Genomic DNA, 22,864 nt, shown 5'->3' with positions numbered 1-22,864 from the left:
CATCTCTTTCTCTACTATCCATCTCTTTCTTTACCATCCATCTCCTTCTTTACCATCCATCTCTTTCTCTACTATCCATCTCCTTCTTTACCATCCATCTCCTTCTTTACCATCCATCTCTTTCTCTACTATCCGTCTCTTTCTTTACTATCCATCTCTTTCTTTACCATCCATCTCTTTCTCTACTATCCATCTCTTTCTTTACCATCCATCTCTTTCTTTACCATCCATTTCTTTCTTTACTATCAATGGCGGCATAGAGTTAGTTTTAGCAAATGCCGAGCCTGATGCGTGGCGAGTGAAGCGAGCCCACGAGGGTACAAATTAATGTAGATTATGGGCTCGCGGCGTTCTGCCAGATTACTATTCTTTAGCCGAATGCACTTGCTCAGCACGCACCCCCCCCTCCTTCAGCTGATTCCAACACGTTCACGTGACTTCCGGTGCAGCTACATCACTTCCGGGTATAGACTGTTGTCCAGGTAGAGAAAAATGGTAGAACACCGGCAGGCAGTTCTGGCAACGGAACTGCCTGCCGGAATCCTCTGCCGCAAGTGTGAAAGTACCCTTACCCTGACATCATTGCCCATTTTCTCCGACCCATTCAGTTTTGGCCTCTGGAGGTCCTGGTGGATGCAGAATCTTCTGGTCCCCTACCTCTTCCTGTCCTTTTATCACAGACACAAACCCTCCTTGCCCCGAGCGACACTGACTGGGACTAGGTTACATGCTGCCATTGTTTTATCAGGCTTGTTTCGTGAACATTTTTATCCCAGACATTAGGGCAAGTGATAAATTCAGCAATGTCTATGCTAATGAAGTATGTTTCTACTTGCAGTATCATGTCCTTTGTGGCCTCCATCTTTAAGGAGAAGCAAGTCTCTGTCCTGCACTGCAGGTACTGTAAGCAGGTGCTAAGCGCACGTGGAATGAAGGCAGAGCTGCTGGCCGGAGCGGAGCGGGAGATGTTTTCTACAGATATCCCTCCCACTGAGTAAGTGCACACGCCAGAGGTTTCATGCCTTCAGAGAACACGTGCTCATATAATGACTGGTTAACACTGGGTCTCACTGCCAGCAGAGGTAAACGCAGTATAAGGCTGGTTTCACACGGGCGTGACGGATTGGCTCAGGATGCGTTCAGTGAAACTCGCACTATTTTGCAAGCAAGTTCAGTCAGTTTTGTCTGCGATTGCGTTTAGTTCAATTTTCTCCGCGCGGGTGCAATGCGTTTTGATGCATTTTTCACGCGCGTGAAGGCCTCGTGCACACGACCGTTGTTGTGTCCGTTGTTCCGTTTTCCGTGATTTTCTGCTAATGCACCGTTTGTCATCCCCGCGTCTGTGATCCATGTTTCCAGTCCGTGAAAAAAATATGAACTGTCCTATTTTTTTCACAGACAGCGGTTCGCGGACCCATTCAAGTCAATAGGCCCGTGAAAAAACACGGAAGCACACAAGATTGTCATCCGCGGTTGCAGCCGTTTTTTTCCATGGCAAACTTGGCTAAGATTTTTTTTTTTTTTTACTTTCCTTCATGTCTGGTGATCCTCCAAAAATAAAGGAAGACACACGGAGGCCTAAGTAGGAATGATATGTCTCTGATGCTTTTGTCCTGACCACAGGCTGACTAGGTCTACAGGTGGTACATGGTTGACTGGGAGTTGTGGCAAAACCTCAGCATTACAGCATCGCAACATCAGTGTTTCCCACATGGGAACCCTGGTCAAGGGGTGACTTACCCACCACTGCAAAAATGTCTTTGGGTTAGATGTTATGCAACAATCACAAGGTTGACCATGACCTTGTTTCCCTGAGAGCTTCACGATAATCTGGTACATTCACTAGTACCGGTTGGAACGCCTACTTCACCTTAAAGGGGTTGCCTAGGAATTTAGGACATTTGCCGATGAGCAGAAAATGGTATGAAATAAATCCAGTTAAATCCCCCGGCTCTCCAGTTCCAACGCCCTGGTGTTCACTGCCGTTTCTGCAGGGATGACCTCAAGTATTTCATTCACATGATGTTACAGCCAATTATTGGCCTCAGCAAAATGCTTGGATGTTTGGCACGTGGCCACTGAGGCCAGTGCTTGGCTGAGGAGGAGGAAGGACAAGCGATCACGCCAACGATAGCATTAGTGTAAAATAAGACAAGATTATTGTAGCATTTAAAATAAAGTCTTGAGAACGGTGACAACTTTCTAATATAGAGGACAGGCCCACAGAGGTCGCACTACATTTTTTACAGAAGAGTAAAAATACTCCTCCGACCATTTTTGAGGGGTATTTTGCAGTAATTCAGATACATAATATTCTGTGTCGGAGGCTGCGTTTGGAGCCTCTGTTGCAGATTCTGTCTAAAGACCAGACAAAAAAGCCTCATGTGCAGCACTTTTTTGGTCTGGTAAAAAGACTCGTGAATGGAAACTGAACGGCCTCCATCATCGTACGCGGGGTCTGTTCAGCTTCTTCCCTGTCAGTTAGGCCGGGTTCACATGGCATTTTTGCCATATATTTAATGTACACACAAAAAACGTATATACATTAATAGACGCCTCAGACAGACGCCATACTGTGCCATCTGTCACCATAGAATTGCACTGTAAAAAAAATAGATATGTTAGCCTACATGTTTTTTGCTGGACTTGGTACACTACACTTTCCAATCCTTTTATTTATTTTTACTATGGAACTCCATGGTGATGGATGTCACAGTACGGCATCTGTTGTGTATGTTGATCGTATGACAAAAACCCAGCCTTACATGCCCGATCCAGCACTTCCGTTATTTTCGTTGTTCTGCTCCATTAGATAAGCAGAACAACAGAAATAAATAGTGGTGATGTGAACGGGGCAGCGTGTGATGTATACATGTGTGTGATGTATGTACTGTAGCGTGTGATGTATGCATGTGTGTGATGTATGTACTGTAGCATGTGATGTATGTAGTGCAGCGTGTGATGTATACATGTGTGTTATGTATGTACTGTAGCATGTGATGTATACATGTGTGTGATGTATGTACTGCAGCATATGATGTATACATGTGTGTTATGTATGTACTGCAGCGTGTGATGTATACATGTGTGATGTATGTACTGCAGCATGTGATGTATACATGTGTGTGATGTATGTAGTGCAGCAAGTGATGTATACATGTGTGTGATGTATGTAGTGCAGTGTGTGATGTATACATGTGTGTGATGTATGTAGTGCAGCGTGTGATGTATACATGCGTGTGATGTATGTGGTGCAGCATGTGATGTATGCATGTGTGATGTATGTAGTGCAGTGTGTGATGTATACATGTGTGTTATGTATGTACTGCAGCGTGTGATGTATACATGTGTGTGATGTATGTACTGTAGCATGTAATGTATACATGTGTGTGATGTATGTACTGTAGCATGTGATGTATGCATGTGTGATGTATGTAGTGCAGTGTGTGATGTATACATGTGTGTTATGTATGTACTGCAGCGTGTGATGTATACATGTGTGTGATGTTTGTACTGTAGCATGTAATGTATACATGTGTGTGATGTATGTACTGTAGCATGTGATGTATGTAGTGCAGCGTGTGATGTATACATGTGTGTGATGTATGTACTGTAGCATGTGATGTATACATGTGTGTGATGTATGTAGTGCAGTGTGTGATGTATACATGTGTGTTATGTATGTACTGTAGCATGTGATGTATGCATGTGTGATGTATGTAGTGCAGTGTGTTATGTATACATGTGTGTTATGTATGTACTGTAGCATGTGATGTATGCATGTGTGATGTATGTAGTGCAGTGTGTGATGTATACATGTGTGTTATGTATGTACTGTAGCATGTGATGTATGCATGTGTGATGTATGTAGTGCAGTGTGTGATGTATACATGTGTGTGATGTATGTAGTGCAGTGTGTGATGTATACATGTGTGTGATGTATGTACTGTAGCATGTGATGTATACATGTGTGTGATGTATGTACTGTAGCATGTGATGTATACATGTGTGTGATGTATGTACTGTAGCATGTGATGTATGTAGTGCAGCGTGTGATGTATACATGTGTGTTATGTATGTACTGTAGCATGTGATGTATGCATGTGTGATGTATGTAGTGCAGTGTGTGATGTATGTAGTGCAGTGTGTGATGTATGTAGTGCAGTGTGATGATCACACACTGCACTACATACATCACACACATCGTTACATTACACGTTGCTGTCACCTTGTTCTGCGTCCATCTTCATGTCCGGGCCCAGTCTTTAGCTCCACCGCCACCAGGGTCCTTGTGGAGCTTGCCCAGCACTCCATATTCAAACATCCCCTGGGAGCCGGCGCCTCCTTCTTCCAGCGCCCGCCGGCTTCCCCTGATGCAGGACCTGTATCTCTCCTGCGCCCCCCAAAACTAACCAATAGCAAAGCTCCTTGCTGTCCAGAGCTTTGCTATTGGTTACTGCAGGCACAGGCAGCATCGCTGCGCTGCCTGTGCCGTTTGCAGCGCGCCCTACGCTGATGAAAAGTAGGGAAAAGTCTAAGGCGTATTGGTACACCTTTGACTTTTTCCAGGGAGTAAAATGGCCGGAATATGACGCTTGTACAGGCGTTATTGCGACCACTGCAGGCCCGTTCTTTTTAACAATCTACCTGTATAAAAGGTTCCTTAGGCTGGATGTACACGCCGTGGCTTCCACATGGCCCGAACTCTGCCCACCAGTGGTGGTTAATGACTGCACAATTTTGAAGTTTATACCTCAGATCAACCCGCAAAATCACACCAGAGGTGGGCAGGGTCTTGATCGCATGCGCCAGCCGTGACTCATAAACCTAGCCTTAGGAAGCCCAGTACATGGCAGCCGGTCAGAGCTTACAGAAGCAAGGGGAGTGTTTCCTCAGGAATACAGGGCCTGTATAATTATGCCAAACTTTTTGATAACTGCCATTGACCAAATGGCACAATATTCTTTTGTGCCATTAGGGCTAATAGGGCACCAGACCCTAAAGGGGTTATTCAATGAATAGTATTCATCTAAGCATTAGATAGCTGATAAATATCCAACGGCAGTGATTTTGAGAACAAGAGGTCCTCAAGTTCTCTCTGTCTGAATCTGATTGTCCATATCGACCCACCTCTCTGTTTACGGGACTAATTGGGTGTGTACGCATAGGTGACACATACTTAAAATAACACCTTTAAATAGTGTAGCGTGAAGTGGTAACAGATCCACCTTAAAGGGGTTTTCTGGTTTGCACCAGCATCCTTTCAATCACTTCAGGACTGGTCCATTTTTCATTTCCGTCTTTTACGCCCAGCCTTCCCTGAGCCATTCCTTTTTTTTCCCATTCACATTTAATATTGCATGTTATGTAGCGGGAAGCTAGAAAACACAGCTTTTAAAGGTTAGTTTTTAGTTGCCGTAAAACTGACCTGTGTCCTTCATTCTCCGGATCAGTACGATTACAGCGATACCACATTTCTATATAATTTTTTTTGTTTTAAAACTTTAATAGAAATAAGTTTGGGGAAAAAATGATTTTTGCTATGCATCTCCATATTCTGACCCTTATAGCTTTTTTATGTTTACATCTACAGGGCTGCGTGAGGGCTCCCTGTAATCTGTCATTTATATTGATATGGTTTTGGGGTGTGTGATTTTTATTATATTTTTTTGGAGGCAAAGCAACGAAAAATTATGTTCGCTGTACGGGATAATTATTTTTAGATTTTAATAGTACAGGCTTTTCGGGATGCTTATGATCTTTAGTTTTTTGTTGTTTGTTTTTATAATGGAGAAAGAGGGGTGATTAGAATTTTTTATATTTCTAAAAGCTTTTTTCACCCTTTTAAAAAGTCATTTCTCCCAAAGACTGCATTTATTTATTAATGCAGCCTATGGGAAATTCCTATATATCTTCCTATGGAGCGCTGCCACCTGAAGGCCTCTGTAGGAATACCTGTGGCGTTGCCTCAAGCAGGCTCCAACCTACCACCACCAACGAACGGATTCCCCGATATCAGCATGGGCAAGCCGTTTGAGTCCTGGGAGTTCTGCATCTGAGAGGTTAAATGTCTGCAATCGGCGTTATCGCCGTTCGCAGACATCACCACCCAGTGTGTGCTGTTTATAACAGCAGAAACCTGGAGGCAGTGGGGTGCTCAAGGGAAGGCGGTCCGCCCTGGGTGCCGGCTCTCAGGGGGTGCCAGAGCCTAGAAGAAATGGAAGCGTTCTTTGCTGGAGCACAGGGAACTGTGGTCCTGTCACTCAGCTCCCTGCGCTCTGTCTCTCCCTCACTGAATGGTGAAGCAGGAAGACTTCTCCCCGCTTCACCATTCAGCCTGCAGGCACAGATCGCGCTGCCAGCCTGTGAGGGCGGAGCCTGCAGCCCGTAAATCTGCATAAGCTCTGCCCACACAGTGCTGCAGAGCGATCTGTGTCTGTAGGGGAGAGAGGACTGGGAGCTTCAGGAACGGGACAAGGTGAGTAGTTACTGTTGTTGTTTTTTTTTATTTAACAGAGGGCATTTCTACCATGGTGGGGGCACAGAGGGTATTTCTACCATGGAGGGGGCACAGAAGGAAAAATTACTACAAAGGGTGCACATAGGGCATTACTACTACAAAGGGGGGACAGAGGGCATTATTACTACTACAAAGGGGGCACAGAGGGCATTCTTACTACAAAGGGGCCACAGAGGGCAATAGTACTACAAAGGGGGCACAGAGGTCAATACTACTACAAAGGGCATTACTAGTATTAGGGGGCACAATGGGCATTACTACTGTGGAGGGGGCACAATGGGCATTACTACTGTGAAGGGGCACAGCTGAGGGCATTACAACTTTGAAGGGGGCACAGATAGGGCATTGCTACTTTGAAATGGGCACAGAGAGGGCATAACTACTGTGAGGGAAGCACAAAGAGGGCATTACAACTGTGAAGGGGGCACAATAAAGGGATAAGTACTTTAAAGAGGCACAATGTGGGCATAACTACTGTGAAAGTTGTACAGTGAAGGCATATCTACCTTGAAGGGGCACAATATGGGCATAACTACCATGAGAGGGCGCATATCTGGACAAAACTACTGTAAAGGTTGTACAATGGGGGCAATACTACTGTAAGGGGGTACAAAGTACTGGTGGGGGGTGCCAGAGAAAGGACCCGCCCTGGGTGCCAAACACCCTAGGCATGCCACTTCCTGGATGCTATCCACATTTACACCTGGGACTTCCTCTGTATGTGTACGTGCCTCAATAAATTGGTTGGATACAGGAAGTGGTACATACAGGATGGAAACAAATCAGAGGGATTGTATACTGTACATAGTGAAAACGGTTTAGCAGGGCCCAAACTGAAGACAAAAAAGCATGGGGAATATGTACATGAAGTAACCAGCTACATAAGCATATGTGTTAAAAGGGATAGTAATCCTGGAAAACCCCTTGAAGACCTGTGTCAGTTACTAGAAGAGAAACTACAGTCATTTCATTTCTCATTTACCTATGCAGGGAGGAACAATAAACCAAAACCTGTGAGGTTATTTTATATTCCATCAGGATTTGAGTTCTATTCTACATGTACAAAATCCACGGATGTTCTGTAACCAAAGGCGAACAGTAAAACACGAAATGTCATGTACATCTGAGCCATTACTAGTGTCTGCTATATAGTTAGGAGGATCCTTATGGAGAGCCCCTAATCGGTGTGAGGAGTCTTATAGGCCAGGCAATGCTCCTTTGGAATTCTGGGAAGAAGGCATTTGCATATCCGCTTGCTATGTAGTAGTAAACCAGCTGGCATGCAGTGTAACGGTTCACATGGGAAGACATTCAAAAGTCAATGTGGACTGAGAATTCCTTCCAATAGGGGTTGCCTATTGTCTGTACAGTGTTCATTTTAGGACATGATCAGTCACACATTTTAGGCTACTTTTACATTAGCATGAACGGATCCGGTTGAATTATGTCATCTATAGCCATGACGGGTCCGTCTTGAACACCATTTAAAGTCAATGGGGGACGGATCCGTTTTCTGTTGTGCCAGATCCGTTTGGCTCTGCTTCGTCAGGCGGACAGCAAAAGACTGGAGGCAGCGTTCTGGTGTCCGCCTCCAGAGCGGAATGGTGACGGAACGGAGGCAAACTGATGCATTCTGAGCGGATCCTTTTCCATTCAGAATGCATTAGGGCAAAACTGATCCGTTTTGGACCGCTTGTGAGAGCCCTGAACGGATCTCACAAACGGAAACCAAAATGCTAGTGTGAAAGTAGGTTACACTGCATCTATATTAGGCAGCTACAACGAGCAGGTAAGTCACTGCACCAGAATGCACAAGGGGATTTTCCCATTGACAGATTTATAGGTGTCAGTTTATTATTTTCATCCAGGCATGTAATCTGCATGTAAGTGGGTGAGCGTTATCTTGTGTAATTTGCCTTGTAAGGATTGTTTTTCCTGTGCATTGGGTTGATATTTTCTGCTCATTGTAGCGCGACTGAACCGAATCCAAGCAGCTTGTCCGTACTTGTATGGATTATGCACCAGTTCTATGCATGCTCTGAATATCATACAAGTCTAATGTGTTTTATGTGCAGTAGACGGATGCAGCAATGAAAATCTCTCTAAGGCCTCTTTCACACTACCATTTTTTTTTCCGTTTTGCGGGCCGTTTTTTGCAGTCCGTATACGGAACCATTCATTTCAATGGTTCTGCAAAAAAAAACGGAATGTACTCCGTATGCATTCCGTTTCCATATTTCAGTTTTTTCCGTTCCGTTGAAAGATAGAACATGTCCTATTATTGCCCGCAAATCACGCTCCGTGGCTCCATTCAAGTCACTGGGTCCGCAAAAAAAAAGGAACACATACGGAAATGCATCCGTATGTCTTCCGTATCCGTTCCGTTTTTGTAGAACCATCTATTGAAAATGTTATGCCCAGCCTAATTTTATCTATGCAATTACTGTATACTGTATATGCCATACGGAAAAACGGAACGGAAACGGAAACACAACAGAAACAAAAAAAACGGAACAACGGATCTGTGTAAAACCGACCGCAAAACACTGAAATAGCCATACGGTAGTGTGAAAGAGGCCTAAGACAAACCTGTTTTCTATAATGTGAGTCTGCAGTTATGGCTATTAAACCCTTTGTGGAGATGTCCCTCAAGATGTAAACTCTACTAGATTTCTGCTTCGAGGCTTCCATAGAGCAGGATCTGTATTGGATTTTGTATAGAATCTAAAAGGACGGAGTAAAAGAGAGACTATGCACTTCTATAAAGCCTGGGTGACTCTGTGACTAAGGGCTCATGCTCACGACCGTATGTTCAGTCCGAATCCGTGTGTCCATTTCGAAGCCCCGCAAAAAAGATACAACGTGTCCTGTACTTTTCCAGACAAGTATAGGACATTTCTGCAGGAGTTGAAACAGAAATGGCAAAATGCACTTGGTCGGTATCCGCGATTTGCAGGCGGCAAAACAAAAACGGTCGTGTGCATAAACCCTTAATTAAAGGCTATGGACACCTTTGGGTGCATCTTTTTATTATTGCATTGTACTCATTTTGAGCTAAAAATCATTTTTTCAATTGGTCTTTATAAAAAAAATAATGGAGCCCCTTTTTCTGTACAGCCTTGAGATTCTCTAGTGGCATGCTCTGTGTTTTTACTGTGTACCATCAGGCAGCTCAGCTGATGGCTTCTGATCTCTGACCTTTTCTGATTTGTTGCTTCCAACTGTCTATGGATTAGGTTTCATGCACATGTGCATCCCATGTTTTTCTGACTCCCATCAATAGAAGGGGCTATTTTCATCCGCAATACAGACCAGAATAGGACATGGTCTATAATCTGCGGAACGGCCGCACAGATCCGCAATAAATACAGATGGTCCCTAAGAAACGAACAGGTCAGGGTTCTATCTGCAAAGAAACTGGAGAGCACATGGATGAAAAATATGGTCATATACACAAGACCTTACATGGAGCAATATCCAAGACTCCTAATGAAGATTGATGGGTCCATTACAAATGTGCGCCTGTTTTCTTTCACGTCAATGAGTTATTACATAGGCTGCAAAGAGTTAATAGGAAATATTCTTATGTCCAGTCTCTGATTACTTAACTAAATATTAATAAATGTCAATCTGCTTTCTTTTCCCCAGTTCTGTAGACTTTGTGGGAAGCTGTTATTACTTTGAAGCCTGCCGATGTAAGCTGAAGAATATAGCTTGCCTAAGATGGTAAATATGGCAGAAAAGGGGTATTTAGGGTATATGCGCATCAATCTACTAACGCTAACGTAAGAAACACAAAGATGCGACAACACTCTGCAGGCACCAAGACCATTACTGCTATATTTAGTATACTTATTCTTTACATGTGGAGAAAAGGCAATTCAGACATCGATACAGGAAAGGATTCTTTACTAGAGTTGAGCGAACACCTGGATGTTCGGGTTCGAGAAGTTCGGCCGAACATCCCGGAAATGTTCGGGTTCGGGATCCGAACCCGATCCGAACTTCGTCCCGAACCCGAACCCCATTGAAGTCAATGGGGACCCGAACTTTTCGGCACTAAAAAGGCTGTAAAACAGCCCAGGAAAGAGCTAGAGGGCTGCAAAAGGCAGCAACATGTAGGTAAATCCCCTGCAAACAAATGTGGATAGGGAAATGAATTAAAATAAAAATTAAATAAATAAAAATTAACCAAAATCTATTGGAGAGAGGTCCCATAGCAGAGAATCTGGCTTCACGTCAGCCACCACTGCAACAGTCCATTGGCATATATTTAGGCCCAGCACCCAGGCAGAGGAGGGAGGTCCCGTAACAGAGAATCTGGCTTCATGTCAGCAGAGAATCAGTCTGCATGTCATAGCAGAGAATGAGGCTTCACGTCAGCCACCACTGCAACAGTCCATTGGCATATATTTAGGCCCAGCACCCAGGCAGAGGAGGGAGGTCCCGTAACAGAGAATCTGTCTTCATGTCAGCAGAGAATCAGTCTGCATGTCATAGCAGAGAATGAGGCTTCACGTCAGCCACCACTGCAACAGTCCATTGGCATATATTTAGGCCCAGCACACACACAGGCAGAGGAGAGAGGTCCCGTAACAGACAATCTGGCTTCATGTCAGCAGAGAATCAGTCTGCATGTCATAGCAGAGAATGAGGCTTCACGTCAGCCACCACTGCAACAGTCCATTGGCATATATTTAGGCCCAGCACCCAGGCAGAGGAGGGAGGTCCCGTAACAGAGAATCTGTCTTCATGTCAGCAGAGAATCAGTCTGCATGTCATAGCAGAGAATGAGGCTTCACGTCAGCCACCACTGCAACAGTCCATTGGCATATATTTAGGCCCAGCACACACACAGGCAGAGGAGAGAGGTCCCGTAACAGACAATCTGGCTTCATGTCAGCAGAGAATCAGTCTGCATGTCATAGCAGAGAATGAGGCTTCACGTCAGCCACCACTGCAACAGTCCATTGGCATATATTTAGGCCCAGCACCCAGGCAGAGGAGGGAGGTCCCGTAACAGAGAATCTGTCTTCATGTCAGCAGAGAATCAGTCTGCATGTCATAGCAGAGAATGAGGCTTCACGTCATCCACCACTGCAACAGTCCATTGGCATATATTTAGGCCCAGCACACACACAGGCAGAGGAGAGAGGTCCCGTAACAGAGAATCTGTCTTCATGTCAGCAGAGAATTAGTCTGCATGTCATAGCAGAGAATGAGGCTTCACGTCAGCCACCACTGCAACAGTCCATTGGCATATATTTAGGCCCAGCACCCAGGCAGAGGAGGGAGGTCCCGTAACAGAGAATCTGTCTTCATGTCAGCAGAGAATCAGTCTGCATGTCATAGCAGAGAATGAGGCTTCACGTCAGCCCCCACTGCAACAGTCCATTGGCATATATTTAGGCCCAGCACCCAGGCAGAGGAGGGAGGTCCCGTAACAGAGAATCTGTCTTCATGTCAGCAGAGAATCAGTCTGCATGTCATAGCAGAGAATGAGGCTTCACGTCAGCCACCACTGCAACAGTCCATTGGCATATATTTAGGCCCAGCACACACACAGGCAGAGGAGAGAGGTCCCGTAACAGAGAATCTGTCTTCATGTCAGCAGAGAATCAGTCTGCATGTCATAGCAGAGAATGAGGCTTCACGTCAGCCACCACTGCAACAGTCCATTGGCATATATTTAGGCCCAGCACACACACAGGCAGAGGAGAGAGGTCCCGTAACAGAGAATCTGTCTTCATGTCAGCAGAGAATTAGTCTGCATGTCATAGCAGAGAATGAGGCTTCACGTCAGCCACCACTGCAACAGTCCATTGGCATATATTTAGGCCCAGCACACACACAGGCAGAGGAGAGAGGTCCCGTAACAGACAATCTGGCTTCATGTCAGCAGAGAATCAGTCTGCATGTCATAGCAGAGAATCAGGCTTCACGTCACCCAACATTGGAACAGTCCATTGGCATATATTTAGGCCCCGGCACCCAGACACAGGAGAGGTTCATTCAACTTTGGGTAGCCTCGCAATATAATGGTAAAATGAAAATAAAAATAGGATTGAATGAGGAAGTGCCCTGGAGTCCAATAATATATGGTTAAGGGGAGGTAGTTAATGTCTAATCTGGACAAGGGACGGACAGATCCTGTGGGATCCATGCCTGGTTCATTTTTATGAACGTCAGCTTGTCCACATTGGCTGTAGACAGGCGGCTGCGTTTGTCTGTAATGACGCCCCCTGCCGTGCTGAATACACGTTCAGACAAAACGCTGGCCGCCGGGCAGGCCAGCACCTCCAAGGCATAAAAGGCTAGCTCTGGCCACGTGGACAATTTAGAGACCCAGAAGTTGAATGGGGCCGAACCATCAGTCAGTACGTGGAGGGGTGTGCACACGTACTGTTCCACCATGTTAGTGAAATGTTGCCTCCTGCTAACACGTTGCGTATCAGGTGGTGGTGCAGTTAGCTGTGGCGTGTTGACAAAAGTTTTCCACATCTCTGCCATGCTAACCCTGCCCTCAAAGGAGCTGACATTGACACAGCTGCCTTGGCGACCTCTTGCTCCTCCTCTGCCTTGGCCTTGGGCTTCCACTTGTTCCCCTGTGACATTTGGGAATGCTCTCAGTAGCGCGTCTACCAACGTGCGCTTGTACTCGCGCATCTTCCTATCACGCTCCAGTGCAGGAAGTAAGGTGGGCACATTGTCTTTGTAGCGTGGATCCAGCAGGGTGGCAACCCAGTAGTCCGCACAGGTTAAAATGTGGGCAACTCTGCTGTCGTTGCGCAGGCACTGCAGCATGTAGTCGCTCATGTGTGCCAGGCTGCCCAGGGGTAAGGACAAGCTGTCCTCTGTGGGAGGCGTATCGTCATCGTCCTGCCTTTCCCCCCAGCCACGCACCAGTGATGGACCCGAGCTGCGTTGGGTGCCACCTCGCTGTGACCATGCTTCATCCTCATCCACCTCCTCCTCATCCTCGTCCTCCAGTAGTGGGCCCTGTCTGGCCACATTTGTACCTGGCCTCTGCTGTTGCCAAAAACCTCCCTCTGAGTCACTTCGAAGAGACTGGCCTGAAAGTGCTAAAAATGACCCCTCTTCCTCCTCCTCCTCCTCCTCCTCCTGGGCCACCTCCTCTTGCATCATCGCCCTAAGTGTTTTCTCAAGGAGACATAGAAGTGGTATTGTAACGCTGATAACGGCGTCATCGCCACTGGCCATGTTGGTGGAGTACTCGAAACAGCGCAACAGGGCACACAGGTCTCGCATGGAGGCCCAGTCATTGGTGGTGAAGTGGTGCTGTTCTGTAGTGCGACTGACCCGTGCGTGCTGCAGCTGAAACTCCACTATGGCCTGCTGCTGCTCGCACAGTCTGTCCAGCATGTGCAAGGTGGAGTTCCACCTGGTGGGCACGTCGCATATGAGGCGGTGAGCGGGAAGGCCGAAGTTACGCTGTAGCGCAGACAGGCGAGCAGCAGCAGGATGTGAACGCCGGAAGCGCGAACAGACGGCCCGCACTTTATGCAGCAGCTCTGACATGTCGGGGTAGTTGTGAATGAACTTCTGCACCACCAAATTCAGCACATGCGCCAAGCAAGGGATGTGCGTCAAATTGGCTAGTCCCAGAGCTGCAACGAGATTTCGCCCATTATCGCACACCACCAGGCCGGGCTTGAGGCTCACCGGCAGCAACCACTCGTCGGTCTGTTGTTCTATACCCCGCCACAACTCCTGTGCGGTGTGGGGCCTGTCCCCCAAACATATGAGTTTCAGAATGGCCTGCTGACGTTTACCCCGGGCTGTGCTGAAGTTGGTGGTGAAGGTGTGTGGCTGACTGGATGAGCAGGTGGAAGAAGAGGAGGAGGAAGCCGAGAAGGAGGAGGTGGCAACAGGAGGCAAAGAATGTTGCCCTGCGATCCTTGGCGGCGGAAGGACGTGCGCCAAACAGCTCTCCGCCTGGGGCCCAGCTGCCACTACATTTACCCAGTGTGCAGTTAGGGAGATATAGCGTCCCTGGCCGTGCTTACTGGTCCACGTATCTGTGGTTAGGTGGACCTTGCCACAGATGGCGTTGCGCAGTGCACACTTGATTTTATCGGATACTTGGTTGTGCAGGGAAGGCACGGCTCTCTTGGAGAAGTAGTGGCGGCTGGGAACAACATACTGTGGGACAGCAAGCGACATGAGCTGTTTGAAGCTGTCTGTGTCCACCAGCCTAAATGACAGCATTTCATAGGCCAGTAGTTTAGAAATGCTGGCATTCAGGGCCAGGGATCGAGGGTGGCTAGGTGGGAATTTACGCTTTCTATCAAATGTTTGTGAGATGGAGAGCTGAACGCTGGCGTGTGACATGGTTGAGACGCTTGGTGACGGAGGTGGTGGTGGTGGTGTTGGTGGTACATCCCCTGTTTGCTGGGCGGCAGGTGCCAACGTTCCTCCAGAGGCGGAGGAAGAGGCCGAGGCGGCAGCAGCAGAAGAGGCCGAGGCGGCAGCAGCAGAAGAGGTAGCAGGGGGAGCCTGAGTGACTTCCTTGGTTTTAAGGTGTTTACTCCACTGCAGTTCATGCTTTGCATGCAGGTGCCTGGTCATGCAGGTTGTGCTCAGGTTCAGAACGTTAATGCCTCGCTTAAGGCTCTGATGGCACAGCGTGCAAACCACTCGGGTCTTGTCGTCAGCACATTGTTTGAAGAAGTGCCATGCCAGGGAACTCCTTGAAGCTGCCTTTGGGGTGCTCGGTCCCAGATGGCGGCGGGCAGTAGCAGGCGGAGTCTCTTGGCGGCGGGTGTTCTGCTTTTGCCCACTGCTCCCTCTTTTGCTACGCTGTTGGCTCGGTCTCACCACTGCCTCTTCCTCCGAACTGTGAAAGTCAGTGGCACGACCTTCATTCCATGTGGGGTCTAGGACCTCATCATCCCCTGCATCGTCTTCCACCCAGTCTTGATCCCTGACCTCCTGTTCAGTCTGCACACTGCAGAAAGACGCAGCAGTTGGCACCTGTGTTTCGTCATCATCAGAGACATGCTGAGGTGGTATTCCCATGTCCTCATCATCAGGAAACATAAGTGGTTGTGCGTCAGTGCATTCTATATCTTTCACCGCTGGGGAAGGGCTAGGTGGATGCCCTTGGGAAACCCTGCCAGCGGAGTCTTCAAACAGCATAAGAGACTGCTGCATAACTTGAGGCTGAGACAGTTTCCCTGGTATGCATGGGGGTGATGTGACAGACTGATGGGGTTGGTTTTCAGGCGCCATCTGTGCGCTTTCTGCAGAAGACTGGGTGGGAGATAATGTGAACGTGCTGGATCCACTGTCGGCCACCCAATTGACTAATGCCTGTACCTGCTCAGGCCTTACCATCCTTAGAACGGCATTGGGCCCCACCATATATCGCTGTAAATTCTGGCGGCTACTGGGACCTGAGGTAGTTGGTACACTAGGACGTGTGGATGTGGCAGAACGGCCATGTCCTCTCCCAGCACCAGAGGGTCCACTAACACCACCACGACCATGTCCACGTCCGCGTCCCTTACTAGATGTTTTTCTCATTGTTATGGTTCACCACAACAACAAAAATATTATTTGGCCCAATGTATTGTATTCAAATTCAGCGGGATATAAATTTGAGGCCTAGTATTTAGGCGCTGGGTGACAGGTATGGGTTTAGTGACAGAATTAGACTTGGAAATACACAGTAGCGGGTGTGTGTGAAGTTATTCTGAATGACCCAATGTGCACCTTGAATATTATATACCCTTTTAGGGATAGATTTCAAATAGCTCTGATATAGCAGAAACCACTAAATTATGAAATTGCTAAATTGGGAATTGTATTTCAACCCAGAACAAAAAATGTGCTTTGACGGACACTAAATAACTTTCCCAGCCACAACAGGACAGCGGTAACGAGAGATTTAGCAGGATATAAATTTGAGGCCTAGTATTTAGGCGCTGGGTGACAGGTATGGGTTTAGTGACAGAATTAGACTTGGAAATACACAGTAGCGGGTGTGTGTGAAGTTATTCTGAATGACCCAATGTGCACCTTGAATATTATATACCCTTTTAGGGATAGATTTCAAATAGCTCTGATATAGCAGAAACCACTAAATTATGAAATTGCTAAATTGGGAATTGTATTTCAACCCAGAACAAAAAATGTGCTTTGACGGACACTAAATAACTTTCCCAGCCACAACAGGACAGCGGTAACGAGAGATTTAGCAGGATATAAATTTGAGGCCTAGTATTTAGGCGCTGGGTGACAGGTATGGGTTTAGTGACAGAATTAGACTTGGAAATACACAGTAGCGGGTGTGTGTGAAGTTATTCTGAATGACCCAATGTGCACCTTGAATATTATATACCCTTTTAGGGATAGATTTCAAATAGCTCTGATATAGCAGAAACCACTAAATTATGAAATTGCTAAATTGGGAATTGTATTTCAACCCAGAACAAAAAATGTGCTTTGACGGACACTAAATAACTTTCCCAGCCACAACAGGACAGCGGTAACGAGAGATTTAGCGGGATATAAATTTGAGGCCTAGTATTTAGGCGCTGGGTGACAGGTATGGGTTTAGTGACAGAATTAGACTTGGAAATACACAGTAGCGGGTGTGTGTGAAGTTATTCTGAATGACCCAATGTGCACCTTGAATATTATATACCCTTTTAGGGATAGATTTCAAATAGCTCTGATATAGCAGAAACCACTAAATTATGAAATTGCTAAATTGGGAATTGTATTTCAACCCAGAACAAAAAATGTGCTTTGACGGACACTAAATAACTTTCCCAGCCACAACAGGACAGCGGTAACGAGAGATTTAGCAGGATATAAATTTGAGGCCTAGTATTTAGGAGCTGGGTGACAGGTATGGGTTTAGTGACAGAATTAGACTTGGAAATACACAGTAGCGGGTGTGTGTGAAGTTATTCTGAATGACCCAATGTGCACCTTGAATATTATATACCCTTTTAGGGATAGATTTCAAATAGCTCTGATATAGCAGAAACCACTAAATTATGAAATTGCTAAATTGGGAATTGTATTTCAACCCAGAACAAAAAATGTGCTTTGACGGACACTAAATAACTTTCCCAGCCACAACAGGACAGCGGTAACGAGAGATTTAGCAGGATATAAATTTGAGGCCTAGTATTTAGGCGCTGGGTGACAGGTATGGGTTTAGTGACAGAATTAGACTTGGAAATACACAGTAGCGGGTGTGTGTGAAGTTATTCTGAATGACCCAATGTGCACCTTGAATATTATATACCCTTTTAGGGATAGATTTCCAATAGCTCTGATATAGCAGAAACCACTAAATTATGAAATTGCTAAATTGGGAATTGTATTTCAACCCAGAACAAAAAATGTGCTTTGACGGACACTAAATAACTTTCCCAGCCACAACAGGACAGCGGTAACGACAGATTTAGCGGGATATAAATTTGAGGCCTAGTATTTAGGCGCTGGGTGACAGGTATGGGTTTAGTGACAGAATTAGACTTGGAAATGCACAGTAGCGGGTGTGTGTGAAGTTATTCTGAATGACCCTATGTGCACCTTGAATATTATATACCCTTTTAGGGATAGATTTCAAATAGCTCTGATATAGCAGAAACCACTAAATTATGAAATTGCTAAATTGGGAATTGTATTTCAACCCAGAACAAAAAATGTGCTTTGACGGACACTAAATAACTTTCCCAGCCACAACAGGACAGCGGTAACGAGAGATTTAGCAGGATATAAATTTGAGGCCTAGTATTTAGGCGCTGGGTGACAGGTATGGGTTTAGTGACAGAATTAGACTTGGAAATACACAGTAGCGGGTGTGTGTGAAGTTATTCTGAATGACCCAATGTGCACCTTGAATATTATATACCCTTTTAGGGATAGATTTCAAATAGCTCTGATATAGCAGAAACCACTAAATTATGAAATTGCTAAATTGGGAATTGTATTTCAACCCAGAACAAAAAATGTGCTTTGACGGACACTAAATAACTTTCCCAGCCACAACAGGACAGCGGTAACGAGAGATTTAGCAGGATATAAATTTGAGGCCTAGTATTTAGGCGCTGGGTGACAGGTATGGGTTTAGTGACAGAATTAGACTTGGAAATACACAGTAGCGGGTGTGTGTGAAGTTATTCTGAATGACCCAATGTGCACCTTGAATATTATATACCCTTTTAGGGATAGATTTCAAATAGCTCTGATATAGCAGAAACCACTAAATTATGAAATTGCTAAATTGGGAATTGTATTTCAACCCAGAACAAAAAATGTGCTTTGACGGACACTAAATAACTTTCCCAGCCACAACAGGACAGCGGTAACGAGAGATTTAGCGGGATATAAATTTGAGGCCTAGTATTTAGGCGCTGGGTGACAGGTATGGGTTTAGTGACAGAATTAGACTTGGAAATGCACAGTAGCGGGTGTGTGTGAAGTTATTCTGAATGACCCTATGTGCACCTTGAATATTATATACCCTTTTAGGGATAGATTTCAAATAGCTCTGATATAGCAGGAACCACTAAATTATGAAATTGCTAAATTGGGAATTGTACTTCAACCCAGAACAAAAGATGTGCTTTGACGGACACTAAATAACTTTCCCAGCCACAACAGGACAGCGGTAACGAGAGATTTAGCGGGATATAAATTTGAGGCCTAGTATTTAGGCGCTGGGTGACCGGTATGGATTTAGTGACAGAATTAGACTGGGATATGGCCAAAAAATAACCACACTATTGCTGGTTAAATGCACTTGGTGACGGGCGCAGCTTGCCCCTGATGTAGTATATGGCCAAAAAATGAACAGACTATTGCTGGTTAAATGCACTTGGTGTCACAGCTTGACCAACCACACTACTGAGGGTTAAATGCACTTGGTGACGGGCGCAGCTTGCCCCTGATGTAGTATATGGCCAAAAAATAAACAGACTATTGCTGGTTAAATGCACTTGGTGTGACAGCTTCACCCTGATGTAGGCTTTAGCCAAAAAACAACCACACCATTGAGGGTTAAATGCACTTGGTGACAGGCGCAGCTTGCCCCTGATTTAGTATATGGCCAAAAAATGAACAGACTATTGCTGGTTAAATGCACTTGGTGTGACAGCTTCACCCTGATGTAGGCTTTAGCCAAAAAACAACCACACCATTGAGGGTTAAATGCACTTGGTCGCAGCTTGGATGCACTTGGTCGCAGCACCGCACAAGACACAAAATGGCCGCCGATCACCCCAGAAAAAAGTGACTGACAAACGGTCTGGGCAGCCTAAAAACAGTGAGTGAGCATTTGAATTTCAGCAGCTCAATGATGCACAGCTGCAGATCGATCGATTAATCAAGTGAAGTCCTTTGGAGGAGTTAATCTGCCTAATCTCGCCCTACTGTCGCATCCGCAACCTCTCCCTACGCTAATCAGAGCAGAGTGACGGGCGGCGCTATGTGACTCCAGCTTAAATAGAGGCTGGGTCACATGGTGCTCTGGCCAATCACAGCCATGCCAATAGTAGGCATGGCTGTGACGGCCTCTTGGGGCAAGTAGTATGACGCTTGTTGATTGGCTGCTTTGCAGCCTTTCAAAAAGCGCCAAGAAAGCGTCACAAAAGCGCCAAGAAAGCGACGAACACCGAACCCGAACCCGGACTTTTACGAAAATGTCCGGGTTCGGGTCCGTGTCACGGACACCCCAAAATTCGGTACGAACCCGAACTATACAGTTCGAGTTCGCTCATCCCTATTCTTTACAGTTAAAGCAGTCAATCTGTGGAATCTCCTACTCCAAGAGGTAGTAATGGCAGATTCTGTGTCAGCATTTAAAAAAGATCTAATGGCTAACGGCATTGAGGGTTATAATTAATCTGACAATTAATCTTTAATTGATTGAGAATGGTTGAAATTGCAAGAAAGACAAGAGAAGCGGAAATCGGTAGGTGGGTAGGGCTGTTACGTTAGTGATGGTAGGCAGTAATGCTCACCTCAGCAAGTTGTGCCAGAGGCTTTCCAAGACTTCCGCCACACGCTGCTGAGTACCTTCTCCACTGTCACGGGCAGCGCTGCCTAAATTTTCTACTTCCCCTGCTTCACAATGGTTGAACTTGAGGAACTGTGGGGAAGACTTATCAAAGTAAAGTAGAACTTGCTTAGTTGCCCATAGCAACCAATCGGATTCTACCTTTTCACAGCTTTTCACAGCTCCATTGCAAAATGAAAGCTGGAATCTGATTGGTTGCTATGGGCAACTAAGCCAGTTCTACTATACACCAGTTTGATAAATCTCCCCCTGTTTCTTTTTTTTCAACCCATGTTATAAAGCTGCTTCCTACCTATTGAGTTATTTTTTATAGGCCAAGGCCCAAGAGAGAGGTAAATCTCCTGTATGTAGTGTAGGGACCCATCTGTGTGAGGTCACCGTGTGGTGGCTGGTGGGCTCACACAGTTTAACCCCTTAAGGTCATGCGCCGTACATGTACGGCGCAGTTGTCCGTGACTTAAGGTCCAGCGCCGTACATGTATGGCGCTGTGATCGGGCAAGTGCAGGAGATGCGCCCGCCCGATCCCCGGCAGGGGTCCTGCAGTTACTGATAGCTGGACCCCTGCTGCATGCGCCGTCATCGGTGAAATCACTGATGCCGGCGCATTAACCCTTGATGTGCCGCAGTCAGCGCTGACCGCGGCACGTACGATGTCCTTGCGGGGATTGGAGCTTCCATCGGGACACCGCGCTGCTGTGACGGGACCCGATGGCAGGGAAGGCAGCCCGGTGCCTTCCTTAGGCATAGTGGCTGCCTTCCGTGACAGCCTGTGAGATCCAACCCCCTGGATCTCACAGGCAAACAGGCTGTAAGTGTATTACAGTATGTAATACACTTACAGCCAATGCATCACAATACAGAAGTATTGTGATGCATTATAAAGTGTATCAGACCCCCAAAAGTTGAAGTCCTAGAGTAGGACAAAAAAGAAAGTGTAAAAAAAAGAAAGTTTTACAAAAGAATTTAAAGTTTCAAGTAAAAAAAAAAAATGTGTCCTTTTCCCAAAATAAAGGAAACATTTTTTGTAAAAAATAGGGAAAAAAAGAAAAGTAGACATATAAGGTATTGCGGCGTCCGTATCGACCGGCTCTATGAAAATATGACATGACCTAACCCCTCAAATGAACACCGTAAAAAAATTAAAATAAAAACTGTGCTAAAAAAAACCATTTTTTTGTCACTTTACAACACTAAAAGTGTAAGACCAAGCGATCAAAAAGGCGTATGCCCCACCAAAATAGTACCAATCTAACCGTCACCTCATCCCGCAAAAAATTATACCCTACCTAACACAATCGCCCAAACAATTAAAAAAATATGACTCGCAGACTGTGGAGACACAAAAACATGATTTTTTTTTTTGTTTAAAAAATGCTGTTATTGTGCAAAACTTAAGTATATTAAAAAAGTATATATATTAAGTATCGCCGCGTCCGTAACAACCTGCTCTATAAAAATACCACATGATCTAACCCCTCAGGTGAACACCGTGAACAAAAAAAAAAAAAAAAAAACGTATCAAAAAAGCCATTTACTGTCACCGTACATCACAAAAAGGGCAGCATTGCTCATATGTTTTAATTTAGCATAGTCTCTAGCAAAGCAATAGCATGACAATTCCACAATAAGTAAATGATACATTGTACCTACAAACTATACTTTCAGCGTGCAATGTTACATTCCTAGCTAGGATACTAGAGCAGGATCTGCAATAACACTTAGAAGTGCAGGCTTAACTAAACTAGCTGGCAATTTTAAAAGCATTCTATAGAAAATATATTAGATAGATTAAATAAAAGCTAAGTTTTAGTAATAAGTAGGTGGAGGATTAAGAGGTGTAATTTAGTCCATGGGACATTAGTAGGTTTGATTTATTGAGTAAAACACCGCATCCTGACACCATAAGGGAAAACTAAGAAGTTACTTGTTTGGCTGTTAACCCTTGCTTTGTAACTTGAAAAAATTGATTAAAATGGAAAATCTGCCCAAAAAGTGAAATTGTGACATTTTATCTCTATGTTTCATTAATTCTTGTGGAACACCTGAAGGGTTAACAAAGGTTTTAAAATCAGTTTTGAAAACCTTGAGAGGTGTAGTTTCTAAAATGTGTTCAATTTTGGATGGTTTCTATTATGTAAGCCTCACAAAGTGACTTCAGACCTGAACTGGTCCTTAAAAAGTGGGTTTTGGAAATTTTGCTTCTAAACTTCTAAGCCTTCTAACGTCCCCAAAAAATAAAATGGCTTTCACAAAATGATCCAAACATATAGTAGACATATGAGGA

General features: G+C 45.3%; 1 protein-coding gene across 1 annotated transcript in view; it reads left to right on the top strand.

Moving 5' to 3' along the window:
* FAM72A (family with sequence similarity 72 member A) overlaps positions 1-22,864 on the top strand; it is a 64,787-nt gene that overhangs the window by 17,826 nt on the left and 24,097 nt on the right. Inside the window, exons 2-3 of the mRNA XM_044286618.1 lie at positions 839-994; positions 10,169-10,246. Coding sequence (XP_044142553.1) covers positions 843-994; positions 10,169-10,246 — 230 coding nt within the window. The 5' untranslated portion in view covers positions 839-842. The remainder of the gene's footprint in view (positions 1-838; positions 995-10,168; positions 10,247-22,864) is intronic.

The sequence above is a fragment of the Bufo gargarizans genome, chromosome 3, assembly GCF_014858855.1.
Source record: "Bufo gargarizans isolate SCDJY-AF-19 chromosome 3, ASM1485885v1, whole genome shotgun sequence".
Taxonomy (NCBI): Eukaryota; Metazoa; Chordata; class Amphibia; order Anura; family Bufonidae; genus Bufo; species Bufo gargarizans.
The sequence above is the reverse complement of the archived record's forward strand: the minus strand, read 5'-3'. Positions and strand labels throughout refer to the sequence as shown.